Raw genomic sequence first — 12,628 nt, 5'->3', positions numbered from 1 at the left:
GGCTGGGAATATGGCCTAGTGGCAAGAGCGCTTGCCTCCTACACATGAAGCTCTCGGTTCGATTCCCCAGCACCACATATATGGAAAATGGCCAGAAGGGGCACTGTGGCTCAGGTGGCAGAGTGCTAGCCTTGAGCGGGAAGAAGCCAGGGACAGTGCTCAGGCCCTGAGTCCAAGGCCCAGGACTGGCAAAAAAAAAAAGATAGTTAAAATAGGGTGTGTTTGGGGGGGAGTTCTGTGGTTCTGTGGACTGATGAGAACATTTTCTATTCTGTGGCTGTTGGGTAGAATAATCTGTAGATCTCTATTAAGTCCCTTTGACCTTGTAGATTCTGACATATCCTTGTTGATTTTTTTTTTTTTGCCTGACCTATCAGTGGGAGTGGGTTATTAAAATCATGCACTACTATTGTTGCTCTGTCTACCTGAGCTTTACTCTTTTCCTATTGTTATTATAAAGGTGATGTACACAGGGATTACAGTTATGTAATCAGGTAGTGTAGTCAGGTAATGAGTACATTTCATTTTGGACAATATCACCCCTTCCCTTGTTCTCCACTTGAGTTTTTACATCTAATGTTTCCTTTATGAAATTGGGTGTGCCAAAATGCATGGTGTTTATTTGTTGACTTCTTTTACCAGTCAACTCTTACCTCCTTCTCCTTAAACTTTCTTGGCTTTATAACTCTACATACTGCAAAGTAGAATATAAAAGGCAAGACACTCCATGTCCAGGTCTTAATCTCAGCACTAGAATGGCTGACACTAGATGAAGAGTTTCAGGCTGGCCTGGACTAATGGGTTGGTCTTGTCTCAAAAAAACATAAAACCAAAGCCCAGAATTTTCATCAACTATACCAAAAGTGATAACCAAATATTTGATGAAGAAAGAATTATTCTCTTAGTCACAGTAACAAAATGCTTTAAAAAAAATTACCTTTGCGCTGGGAATATGGCCTGGTGGTAAGAGTGCTTGGCTCGTATACATGAAGCCCTGGGTTCAATTCCCAAGCACCACATATACAGAAAACGTCCAGAAGTGGCGCTGTGGCTCAAGTGGCAGAGTGCTAGCCTTGAGCAAAAAAAGAAGCCAGGGACAGTGCTCAGGCCCTGAGTCCAAGCCCCAGGACTGACAAAAAAAAAAAAAAAAACCTTTGCAGGCAAGGGCATAGCTCTGAGGGTAGAGAGCTTACTTAGGAAGCTCAAGCCAATGCTGGAATCAGTCCCCAGCACAGCATTAAAAAAAAACTATCTTGATTTAATTTAACCAACTTAAGAGATATCTATGGGGCTTCAGTTATGTGCATCCTCTGCTTTGTCCTGAGGGGGCTAAGAAGGAAAAGGAGAGGCTAAAAGTGCCAAAAAAAAAAAAAAAAGGAAATGATTGAGTTGCATTTCTCCTTTTTGTGTTTTCCTTAGAAACCTGTACTCTGGTGAATAACAGACATGGGTGCATTGCACAACAATAGCAGCTACTGTGAAGAGTTTCCTATGTGCCAGTTAAAGTATAGCTTATTTCTTTTAAGTCTGTGTGATAGTATATTAGTTATCTATTGTTTTATGACAAAAATTACCATGAAACTCAGCAGCTTAAAACAATAAACATTTGTTATCATTTCTGTGGGTGAGGACTGTGGTACAATTGGCTGGGGCTACAAAACCTGAAATCTCGCTAGGCCAGAGAATGTACTTTGCTGGTGGCTAGGACAAGTTGCTGCTGGCTAGCGGCAGGTAACTTCTGTTCCTCTTCACGTGGGCCTCTCCAGAGAGTGGCTTAAGGATCCTCATGACATGGTACCACCCATGTTCTTGGCAAATTATTTTGTTTGTTTAACATAGCCATTCTAGTGGATATATAGTATATCACTGCAGTTTTAATTTGCATTTCCCTAATATCAAATGAGGTTAAAACTGAACATCTGTGCTTATTTGCCACCATGGTTTTTTGATGAAGTACCAAATTTTTGTTCACTTATTTCTCTCCCGTACTCCCTACCTGCCCCCGCACCCCCCCCCCTGCTTTTTTGTCAGTCCTAGGACTTAAACTCAGGGCTGGGTGCTGTCCCCAAGCCTCTTTGTACTTAAGGCTAGCATTCTACCACTCAAGCCACAGCACCACTTCCGGCTTTTTCTGAGTGGTTTATTGGAGATAAGAGTCTTACAGACTTTTCTGCCCAGGCTGGCTTCAAGCCAGGTCCTCAGGTCTCAGCCTCCTGAGTAGCTAAGATTACAGCTGTGAGCCACCAGTGCTTGGCTTCCCCCTTTTGTTTTGAGAATTAATTTAATATTCTGGATCCAGACCCCTATCAGCCCATAGTTTACAAGTACTTTTTTTTCCCTCTGTGTGTTTTTTTATTTTCTCAGTACTGTATTTTGAGGAGCAGATCTTCACTTTTTATTTTTCTTTACAGATCTTGCTTTTGCTGTAGATTCTAAGAAATCTTTGCCAAACCCAAGGACACTGAAATTTTTTTTGTATCTTTTTCTTTTACAGCTCTAATAGCGGGCTGGGGATATGGCCTAGTGGCAAGAGAGCTTGTCTCGTATGCATGAGGCCCTGGGTTCAATTCCCCAGCACCACATATACAGAAAACGGCCAGAAGTGGCACTGTGGCTCAAGTGGCAGAGTGCTAGCCTTGAGCAAAAGGAAGCCAGGGACAGTGCTCAGGCCCTGAGTCCAAGGCCCAGGACTGGCCACAAAACAAAACAAAACAAAACAAAAAAACAAATACAGCTCTAATAGCTTCAGCCCTTAATGACTACTTTTTATGTTTTATTAGGTCTTGACTGTCACTTTTTAACTTAACTGTATATATGAACACACACAGAGCATAGGCTAGTTTCAAATTGTAATCCTTCTGCCTCAGCATCCCAAGTGCAGGGATTACAGGTATGTGCTACTACACCCAGGTTAACTTTTTTTTTTGAAACCTTCTATGAATAAATATCCTGTTAGGATAAGGAATCACTGAAGGATTTTAGATTTTATAATACTCTTAGATTGGAGGGGCATTCAGGAGGAGCGTGTGCCTAGAGGCCATTAGTTGAGATGCTTGTCAAGTGGTGTTAGAAAAGATTTTAGGCATTTGAATTAAGAACACTTAATGACCAGTTGGATGGAAACGGAGAAAATGGAAAGAAGATACTCTAGACTGACTCACAGCTTCCTGCTTGGGTGAGTCATGGGGAATTTTGTTGAAGATAGGAATGTGGATGGAGGAGTTTTAGGTGAGAGAGGGGAGATAAAAGTTTGGTTTTGAACAGTGAGGTGCTATAAGAATACATATGAGCAAACTTGTTAGAGTGAAGACTATGTAAACTCCTTTATAAAGGTCAGAGCATAATGAAGTGTGGGAGAAAAAACTGGTAAGGGAAAATGAAGCTAAGAAGGCTGACATCTAGTGTGTAATATGTTTGACTGACTTTATTTATGAATGGGCTTCAATGGCATCTTGACAATATTTCAAGTGTAATAGACAAGCTTTAAAGAGAAGTTATAGCCTGTTTGGAACTATGGGTTTCCGCAATTGGTTTCAAAGTGCGGAATTATAGCAAATAAAAATCATCTCAACCATTTTTTATTTGGCCTTGTGAGCTATTAATCATACAATAATAATGATCATGATAACCATTACAGAGTTTTAGAAGACTCACACTTAACAAATGCCTGATAGCATATGGACTCATAAAGGATAACCCTGTTGTTCAAACTAAACTGTCAAACTTTTGCAAAAAAAGAAAAGTAATAAAATCTTAGGGCTAAAACATAGGTTTCTTTTCTGTTTTATGACAGCAGTTACATTGTCTTAATTGTAGAAGATGTTTCAGTATAAATTAATGCAGTTCTTAAATTCTATGAATTAAATGTTGCTTAAAAATAAATAGGGATCCATTTTGTGGAACACTGGAGTTTGAAATGTTATATAGATTAGACTTAGAATTCACAAAAACAATTTCAATAAAAAATTTAAAATCCAAAACATTCTATTAGTGTATATTAATCATATAAAGGGTTTTATCCTGGTTCTTTCATGCATGCGTATATTGTATTTTGATCAGTTTAACCCCTTCTATTGCTATTCCTTTTCCCTATCCCCCTCAACACTATTTTAAACACTTTTGTGTTTAATAGTGCATTCTTCATACACAGACACAATGTATTTCGATATTATTAACCTCTCTTCTGATCATTCCCACAAACAGTTCCACATTCACATTTACTACACATACACACACACACACACAAACACACACAGAGTCTAATTATGGATATGAGAGAAACCAAAACATTTTTGAGTTCTTACCTTGTCTATTTTGGTTTAGGTACTGAACTGAGCTCTGATGTTAATAGTTGATGTCAATATAATTTTGTGTTTATTACCAACCTTGATGCATCTTTTTTGCTGAGCCCAGAAACCACACTGTGTGTGAGTACTGAGAGACAGGGGAGAAATGAGAACAGAAGAAGAAAGGACAAGTTGAGACCACCAGGTTCAGGGAGTGGTGGAAGGAGAAAACAATAGTCACAATGAATATACAAACTTAGAAAATAGCCATACCACATATCAATTAGAACTCTGACCCACAACCTCTGTGGCAAGCAGTGCAGAATGATCATCAGGACCCAGTCAGTAATGGTCAATATGGACATTTTCCCCCTGTTCCTCCAACTCAGGACTAAGCTGAGATAGAAAATGCTCTCTTAAACCAGTCTAATATGCTTCTAGTTAGCCAACCTTCAGTTTCCCCATGGTAATACACCAAGTCAGACTGTACATGATCCCTCCCCTTCCCTTAATACTATTAAGCTTCCCCACTCCTCTGACAGCCTTTGAGCCTCTGCCAAACACAGTAACAGCGACTGATCCCCTGGTTATAGCCAGGGTGGTGGTGTCTTTGATCTCTTTTAAATAGCCTTTATATTTCCACCACACACATTCATTTATCACACATTAGTTATATTTGATGTGCCCGAGAGTGGCTGGCTTTGGGAATAGAGATACGAGGCAGAATGTGCCCTCAAAAATATTCTGGCTAGTAGGGCAGATAGATATAATTGCAGTAGATGCAACAGAAGGCATGTATAAAGGAGGTGTAGGTGAGGTAAGGTTTTGGAGGAAGATGACACCTGAGCTAAAGGGTAAGAGATGAGTGGAAATCGGTCTAGCAAGTGGAGAGGTAGAAGGAGCAAAGGCTACAAGACCACAATTCACAAGGGTGACCTGCTGTACAGTAAGGGAAGTGAGGAAAGCTGCCCTTGAGTCGGTAGATGAGGGTCGCAGAAGACGACAGATGTGACAGGTTCGAAAAGGTTTAGGCTTTACGCAGTCCCTCAGCAAGTGAAAGATGGGGCTGGTGAATGCAAACAAGAAAAAGAACGTTATGTGTAAATTAGTGGTGGGCCGGGGGTGCCCTTGTGCAATGAATGCGCTGCAGTCTAGCGGACTCACCCATGGAGCGGCTGGGTCTGGGTTCTGGGAGCCGCAGCGGAGACAACCAGAGCCACTGTAAGCAGCTGGCGCAGAGCTGTCCATCTGCCCAGCGCGACTCACCTGTGTGCCCACCACCCGCCCCTCTAGGAGGAGCCTCGGCCGACGCTTTTCCTATTGGATGCGGCTCCAAGTCCCGAGGCGGGCACTAGTGGCCTTCCCTTATCGGCGATTGGTTACTCTGGCGGACGGACGTGCCGCCGACGCCGTGGATTCGCCCTTGGCTCGGGGGGCGGGGGGGCGGGCCTCTTTAGCGGGTCCCCCGGCAGTCATTGGCTCGGTGCGGTTTCCTTGGGGACGTGGCGCCGCCGGTGGCGCGGGCCCTCCTTCCGGCTGGTCTGGAGGCTGTGGTGGCCCGAGCCGTGGAGGACGGAGCCGGAACGGTGCAGTAGGACCGGCAGGCCGCTGGATCCCGTGAGTAGCGGGGCTGGAGAGCTTCGGGTCCGGGAGGGACGGGGAGAGGAAACGGGGACGCCCCATCTCCCCCATCAGAGGACGGCTGGTTCTTCAGGGCCGAGCTGGCCCACGAGAACGCCCGGCTTCCAGGGTGCCGGGTAAGGGTCCGCGGGGCCTGAGGAACGAAAACCCGGGGAGTGCGAGGGCGACTTGGAATTCTGGCTGCTGGTACGGTCTCGTGGGCACTGCCAGCGGGAAGCCTGACACCCAGCCAACTCTTTCCAGGCTGCAGCCTTGGGAGATGCCTGGGACAAAGAGGCCACCTTCTCAGGGCAGAAGGAAAAGAAGGTGACAGACGTTGAGACCACTGAGGGGAACCCATGGCTAGGTAAGGTTGCACACTTTCTCTCCGTCAAGGGACTCAGTGGAGGGTGGTAGCCAGGTTGTCCCATCCCCCATTCCCAAGCTCTGACTAGTGGGGTTTGCCCTGGGGCTGCCCCTGGACTTTGCATCCTGGTCAAGTGTATGCAAAGAGGTCAAAGTCGTATTTTATAAATTTAATTTGATGATAAATGTAGTAGTTTCCAGTCATAATCCCGAGGTTGTAAAGGAAGTCTGCTGGCCTAGATCTGAGAAGTGATGCGATGTAATACTCTTTGAAATTTCCAATTCCAGTGAAGCTAGGTGTCCCCTGATGCAGTTAAACAAAGAGCCCCTCTCCCCTTTAAAAACAGATAAGCCATGCTCTGGTGACTCACACTTAAAATCTTAGCTACTCAGGAGGTGGAGATCTGAGGATCACGTTTCAAAACCTGACTGGACCAGAAAGCCCTTGAGGGTCTCATCTCCATGTAATACTGTCATAAAATTGCAAGTGGAGCTGTGGCTCAAAGTGGTAGAGCTTTAGAGAAAGAGCTCAGGGGCAGTGTTCAGGTTCTGAGGTCAAGTCCTATTTGTATAAATTAAATTAAAAAGCAGATAGACAATACATTTTGGCTCACTGCCAAAAGTGAGCTAGCTTCACAAGTGAGTACATTTATCCATACAGTATAATACTCTGAAGCTTTATTTTTGGTTCCTATCTTGGGGCTTGAACTCAGAGCCAGGGTGCTGCCCCTGAGCTTTTGTGCTCAAGGCTAGTGCTCTACCACTTTGAGCCACAATTCTACCGGTGGCACTTTGGTGGCTAATTGGAGATAGGAATCTCACAGACTTTCCTGCTGGGGCTGGCTTCTGACCATGATCCTCAGATCTCAGCTTCCTGAGTAGCTAGGATTCCAGGCATGAGCCACCAGCACCCAGATTCTGAAGCTTTTTAGAAGGATTGATGTGGAAACTACATGTCCCAATGTGGGACAATTTTAAAATAGGAAAGATGCAAAGCAGTGGGTAGGGTGACCCACTACCTGGGCAAAGCCTAAGGAATGGAGATACACAGAGGAATCTTACCATATCTATTGCTTTATAATATTGCTTTATAATATAATGCCTGTGTGTCCATAGACTATCTCTGGAAAAATAAATAGAAATTGGATAGCAATGGACTGACACTGAGAGAGAGAAAGTGTTCAGTTAAAGATCCACTTTTTGCTAGGTATCCTTTTTAAGTGATTTTAAAGTTATGTGCATACATAACCTATGAAAACACTTAAAAATGAGTGGAATAACTTGTAACTATCCCGAGTCTTGACAGCATTTCTGGTATGAATGATGTAGTTGATCTGATTCTCCAATGTTGCCAGGTCACCCCTCAGTATTCTGGTAATCTTTCATGAAAAGGAGATTAATTCCTTGAATCACACTTTCAATGCAAAGTTTGGAAAAGCAGATTAGGTTTTTCTGATTTTCTTGGACTATATGGGTCCTTTTCTAAAATTCAAGAGTAAAAGAACATGTAGACTTAGGTTGGCATAAAGTTTTGTCTTTATTAGGTCTGTTATCCACTTTAAAAAACGCTTTTAATGCCAGGAGCTGGTGGCTCATGACTGTAATTCTAGCTAGTCAGGAGGCTGACATCTGAGTATCAGAGTTTAAAGCCAGCCATGGCAGCAAAGTCCATGAGAGTCTTATCTCTAGTTGAACATCAGAAAACTGGAAGTGTAGCTATGGCTCTAAGTGGTAGAGTGCTGTGAGCAAAAGAGCTCAGGGACAGTGCCCAGGCCCTGAGGACAAGCCCCACCACTGATAGAAAAAAAAAAATACTCTTAAGCACTCAATTGTTTGTAAGCACTTAACTGTTTGTCTCATTTTAGGATCAGTTTTTCCTACCTCTGCCCACCTTCCTGGTACTTCACTGTACCCACAGTGAGCCCATTTCTCCGTCAGCGGGTGGCATTCCTGGTACTCTTCTTCATATCCTGTCTCCTTTTACTTATGTTGATCATGGACTTACGACATTGGGGTGCTTCCTTACCAAGAGATAGACAGTATGAAAGGTGAGTCAGCTTTAAATCACTTTGATCAGCAAGGCACTGAAGTCATAAACATTTTGATAGGGTTTTTGACACACTGCTACCTTTGGTCCTTTGGGGAGATATTATACTTTTATTACCAAAATTGCATGTTATTTATTGCTTAATATCTTAAGCCTCGTTTTGGCTGTGTTCAGTTTTAGTTCAGGAATGTTGATATTGCATTTTAACCATGAAAGGACTCTTTCTGTTTTCTTGTTTGGTGGGCTGAGACTTACTGGATGCTTAAATGTTTAAAATGCTGTACATTCTTTTTTTTTCTGTATATGTGTGTTGCTAGGGGCCTTGAATTCATGGTGTGGAGCTCTTGCTTAGCTTTTTTGCTCAAGACTGGCACTTTACCACTTAGGCCAAACCACCTTCACTTTAGCTTTTTCCTGGTTAATTGGAGATAAAAGATTTGCCTTCCTGGGCTGGCTTCAAACTTCGGTCCTCACATCTCAGCCTCCTGAGTAGTAGGTTTACAGATGCCGGCCACTACCACCCAGCTGTTGTAACACTCTTTGATAAATAATTTCTTTGGTTCTTGACTATATATTTTTCTCTGAAATCTACTAGTCTTGTCTTAATATAGCTACTTCAGCTTTCTTTTTTGAAGTTTTATTTATCTGTTTTTGAGGCAAGATCTCACTTTGTAGTAATAAACTTATGCTCTTCCTGCTTCCACATCCTATGTGCTAGGATTACATGAATGTACCACTAGGCCTGGTTGCTACTTAAGCTTTCTTTTTCTTTTTGTGCTTGAATTCATGGCCTGAGTACGGTCTCTTAACTTTTTCACTCAAAACTAGCTCTCTACCACTTGAGCCACAGCTCTGTTTTCAGCTTTCTGGTGCTTAATTGGAGATAAGAGCCTTGTGGACTTCTCTGTCTGTTCATTTTTTTCTGTTCTTTTCTGTTTGAAGAGCTACCAGCAAAGGCAGGAAAGTCTGTGAGACTCTTATCTTCAATAAATTATTTAAAAAGTTGGAAGTGGTGCTGTGGCTCAAGTGGTAGAGCGTTAGCCTTGAGCTTAAGAAGCTCAGCCGTAGCACTTAGGCCTTGAGTTCAAGCCCCAGGACCGGCAAAAAAAAAAAAAAAGTCATTCTATCACTTGAGCCATAGCTCCACTTTCATATTTAACTTTTTCTTTCTTTCTTTTTTTTTTTTTTGGCCAGTCCTGGGGCTTGGACTCAGGGCCTGAGCACTGTCCCTGGCTTCCTTTTGCTCAAGGCTAGCACTCTGTCACTTGAGCCACAGCGCCACTTCTGGCCATTTTCTGTATATGTGGTGCTGGGGAATCGAACCCAGGGCCTCATATATATGAGGCAAGCACTCTTGCCACTAGGCCATATCCCCAGCCCCCATTTTTAACTTTTGTATGACCAGGAAAGTCCTTATTTTGCTTTCCTTTGAAAGAAATTTTCATTTAATATAAAACTATATGGGTTGATTCTTTCCCCCTCCCCCATTACCTTAAGATGAAGTGTCATTGTATGCTGGTTTGCATTCTTTCTGAGAAGTCTGCTGTCATTTTTATCTTTGTTTTTTCGGTTTAGAATGTTCCTTCTGCCAGGCACTGGTGGCTCAGCCCAGGTAGTAAAGTCCATGAGACTCTTATCTCCAATTAATCACCAGAAAATGGAAAGTGATGCTGTGGCCCAAGTGGTAGAGTGTTAGCCTTGAGCATAAAGAGGCTCAGGGACAGAACCCAGGCCCTGGGTTCAAGCCTCAAGACTGACAAAAAAAAAAGTTCCTTCTGACTGCTTTTAAGAGTTTTTCTTTTATCACTGGGTATGATACTCTTTGTAGTTTTCCACATAATTCATGGTTCTTCAAAAGCAAATATTTACTGAGAGCTTGCTGTATGTGATAACTATGTTAGGCACTGGAATAAACAGGTAAATAAAATGTGGATCCTCCTGGATTATTAGGTCTACACAGTTACAGTTTTTATTCAAATGTAGAAAAATTTGACCATTATTCATATTATTCTTCATATATTTTCCTCTCCTCCCCACCTCTAGTTATATATATATTGAGCCACATAAGGTCTTTCCACAGCTCACTGGTGATCTGTTCATTTTTACCAGCCTTTATTCTTTTGATGTTCATGCCACGTATTTTATTGCTGTGCTTTCAAGTTCACTAGTATTTTCTTCTATCATGTCTAATATACCGTTACTACCATCCAATGGAAGCTAAATACCCCTTTCACAGAAAATGTACCTGAATTATTTGGTATACTTTAAAATTTTTTATTTGTATTCTAAAGCTGTACGAAGGAATTCCTCAATTTTCTTAATTAATATACTTTCAATGTCATTTTACTTGCACAAAAGATCAGTATTATTTTATATCAGTGATGTACATTGCTATATTTTTGAGTTAATTTTCTGCTAATGAAACTAAATGATAGCTTGATGTGTTCATAATCTTTGATAAGACTTTCTAATTTTTTAAAGGAAATTTTCTCTTTATTGCTTTTTATTATGTATCAATTAGGAGACTTTGGTCTACAAGTAACAATTCACAGTGACTTAAATAGTGCAATAGTTTATGTCTACCAACAGAACTATAAGCTCAACATTGACTAATAGAATGGGCATCTTCTATCTTTTTGTTTGTCCACAGTGTCAGTTGATTTAATGGTTGCAGAATAACAGCCAATAACAGCCAGCGCAATGTGCATTCTCATGCAAGTCCTGAAGGAGAGACAATCAGGCTCTCTGTAGCTCTCCTAAAAAGAAGAACCTTCCCAGTAGCCTCTAGTAACTGCTCCTTGAATCTTTTTCCGACAAAATTGGGACAGATAGCTACTCCTTTGGTGGTGTTTTGTGTCTTTTTTGGGGGAGGGAGTGTTTCCACACCCAGAATTTCTTACTTCCTATTCATTCTGACATTAATTAAACAAAAATTTATTGAGGAAGTGCTAGTATCTATTAGGACACAGAGACTTCAGTACCTTTTCTCAAGAAGCTTGAGTTTTCAACCTTTCCTTTGTTTGTAGCTCTATTCATTTTATTTTTATATCATCTTTTCAGAAAAGGAAACACAATTTGGGAGATTATAGTAGTCAGACCAAATTCACAAGTTGAGTTTCTTCAGTGCTTGTTTGGATTAAAAAAAAAATAGATCTGAGCTTTCCAGCTGGAAGATGGCAAATCTGATAAAGGAATAGCATGTAGGTTAATACTGCTAGCATAGACTATTAGGGAATGAGTAGTGAGCTATTTGGCTGAGGGAGCAGTTCAAGCTGAGCCTGTTAAGCCATTTTATGGGATTTGAATATCACCCTGACTGCAAACAGAAAGCTATGAAAGATTTTTAAAGAGTGATATGATCTGACTCGCTTTTAAAAAGAAAACTCATGTTCTTGGCATTGTGGAGAATGAATTGGAAGAAAATAAAGCAAGGAGACTAACTGTAATACTTTAGTAGAGATGATAGTGGCCTGAACTTGGATAGAGTAAGATCATTCTCACAATATGGGGGAAACAGAACTAGCCGATAGTTCTTATCTGCCAATGTGTCCTAAATGACAAGATCCAATAAGTATTTATTAGTAAACTGAATTGAATCGAGGTAGCCACAGGGATAGGGAATGCCCAGATTGTGCCACTGTGATGATTTTACCAAAGCCCTAACACCTTGTAAAGCTCTGGCTAAGCAGTCAGACCCCAGGGCTCATTGTTATTTCATGAAAACTTATGTCCATATTGTCTCAAATTACCATATGTCAATTAGCTTCGCTCATGGCAGCCCCCATGAGTCATTTAGGAAGCTAATATTCACCGACAACTTGCTATGCACATGACATTGTGTTAGGCACTGGGGTACAAAGATGAATGAAACGTGGCTCCTGAGCTCATAAGTACATAACCAGAAAGGCAGACTTGAAGGGATAATTATTTCCCAGTGAGATAACAGTTTATGTACAATTGTGTAGGATCAGCAACAAAGAATTAAGACAGGTACTTAGTTAAGAATCAGGGACAAAGAACCAGAAATTAATCAAAAAAGACCCATGAGTAACCAAATTTGATACCACTTAGTTCATGCCCTAAAAGTACATGTACTTTACTGATAAGTTCTGCTAAAAAACTTGTTGGCTGTTTTAATAAACATGGCCCTCTCATTTCACCACATACTAGATAATAACAAATTAAGTGGTGGGTGGTGGGTAGGGTATGTTAATAGATCCAGGAACCCTGATAACAATGATCAATAATATCTGTCATTTTGACAGTGATGCTAGAGAAAGGAAATTTATTTAAAAAGAGACTCAATAAC

The 12,628-nt window shown here is 41.5% G+C and overlaps 1 protein-coding gene across 1 annotated transcript in view; it reads left to right on the top strand.

Moving 5' to 3' along the window:
- Positions 1–5,693: 5,693 nt before the first annotated feature.
- The window catches only part of Entpd7 (ectonucleoside triphosphate diphosphohydrolase 7), a 31,265-nt gene continuing 24,330 nt past the window's right edge, over positions 5,694–12,628 (top strand). Inside the window, exons 1-3 of the mRNA XM_048338493.1 lie at positions 5,694–5,903; positions 6,171–6,273; positions 8,138–8,320. Coding sequence (XP_048194450.1) covers positions 6,266–6,273; positions 8,138–8,320 — 191 coding nt within the window. The 5' untranslated portion in view covers positions 5,694–5,903; positions 6,171–6,265. The remainder of the gene's footprint in view (positions 5,904–6,170; positions 6,274–8,137; positions 8,321–12,628) is intronic.

Source organism: Perognathus longimembris, chromosome 2 (assembly GCF_023159225.1).
Source record: "Perognathus longimembris pacificus isolate PPM17 chromosome 2, ASM2315922v1, whole genome shotgun sequence".
Classification (NCBI taxonomy): Eukaryota; Metazoa; Chordata; class Mammalia; order Rodentia; family Heteromyidae; genus Perognathus; species Perognathus longimembris.
Note: the sequence above shows the minus strand (reverse complement) of the source record. Positions and strands in the feature narration are given on the sequence as shown.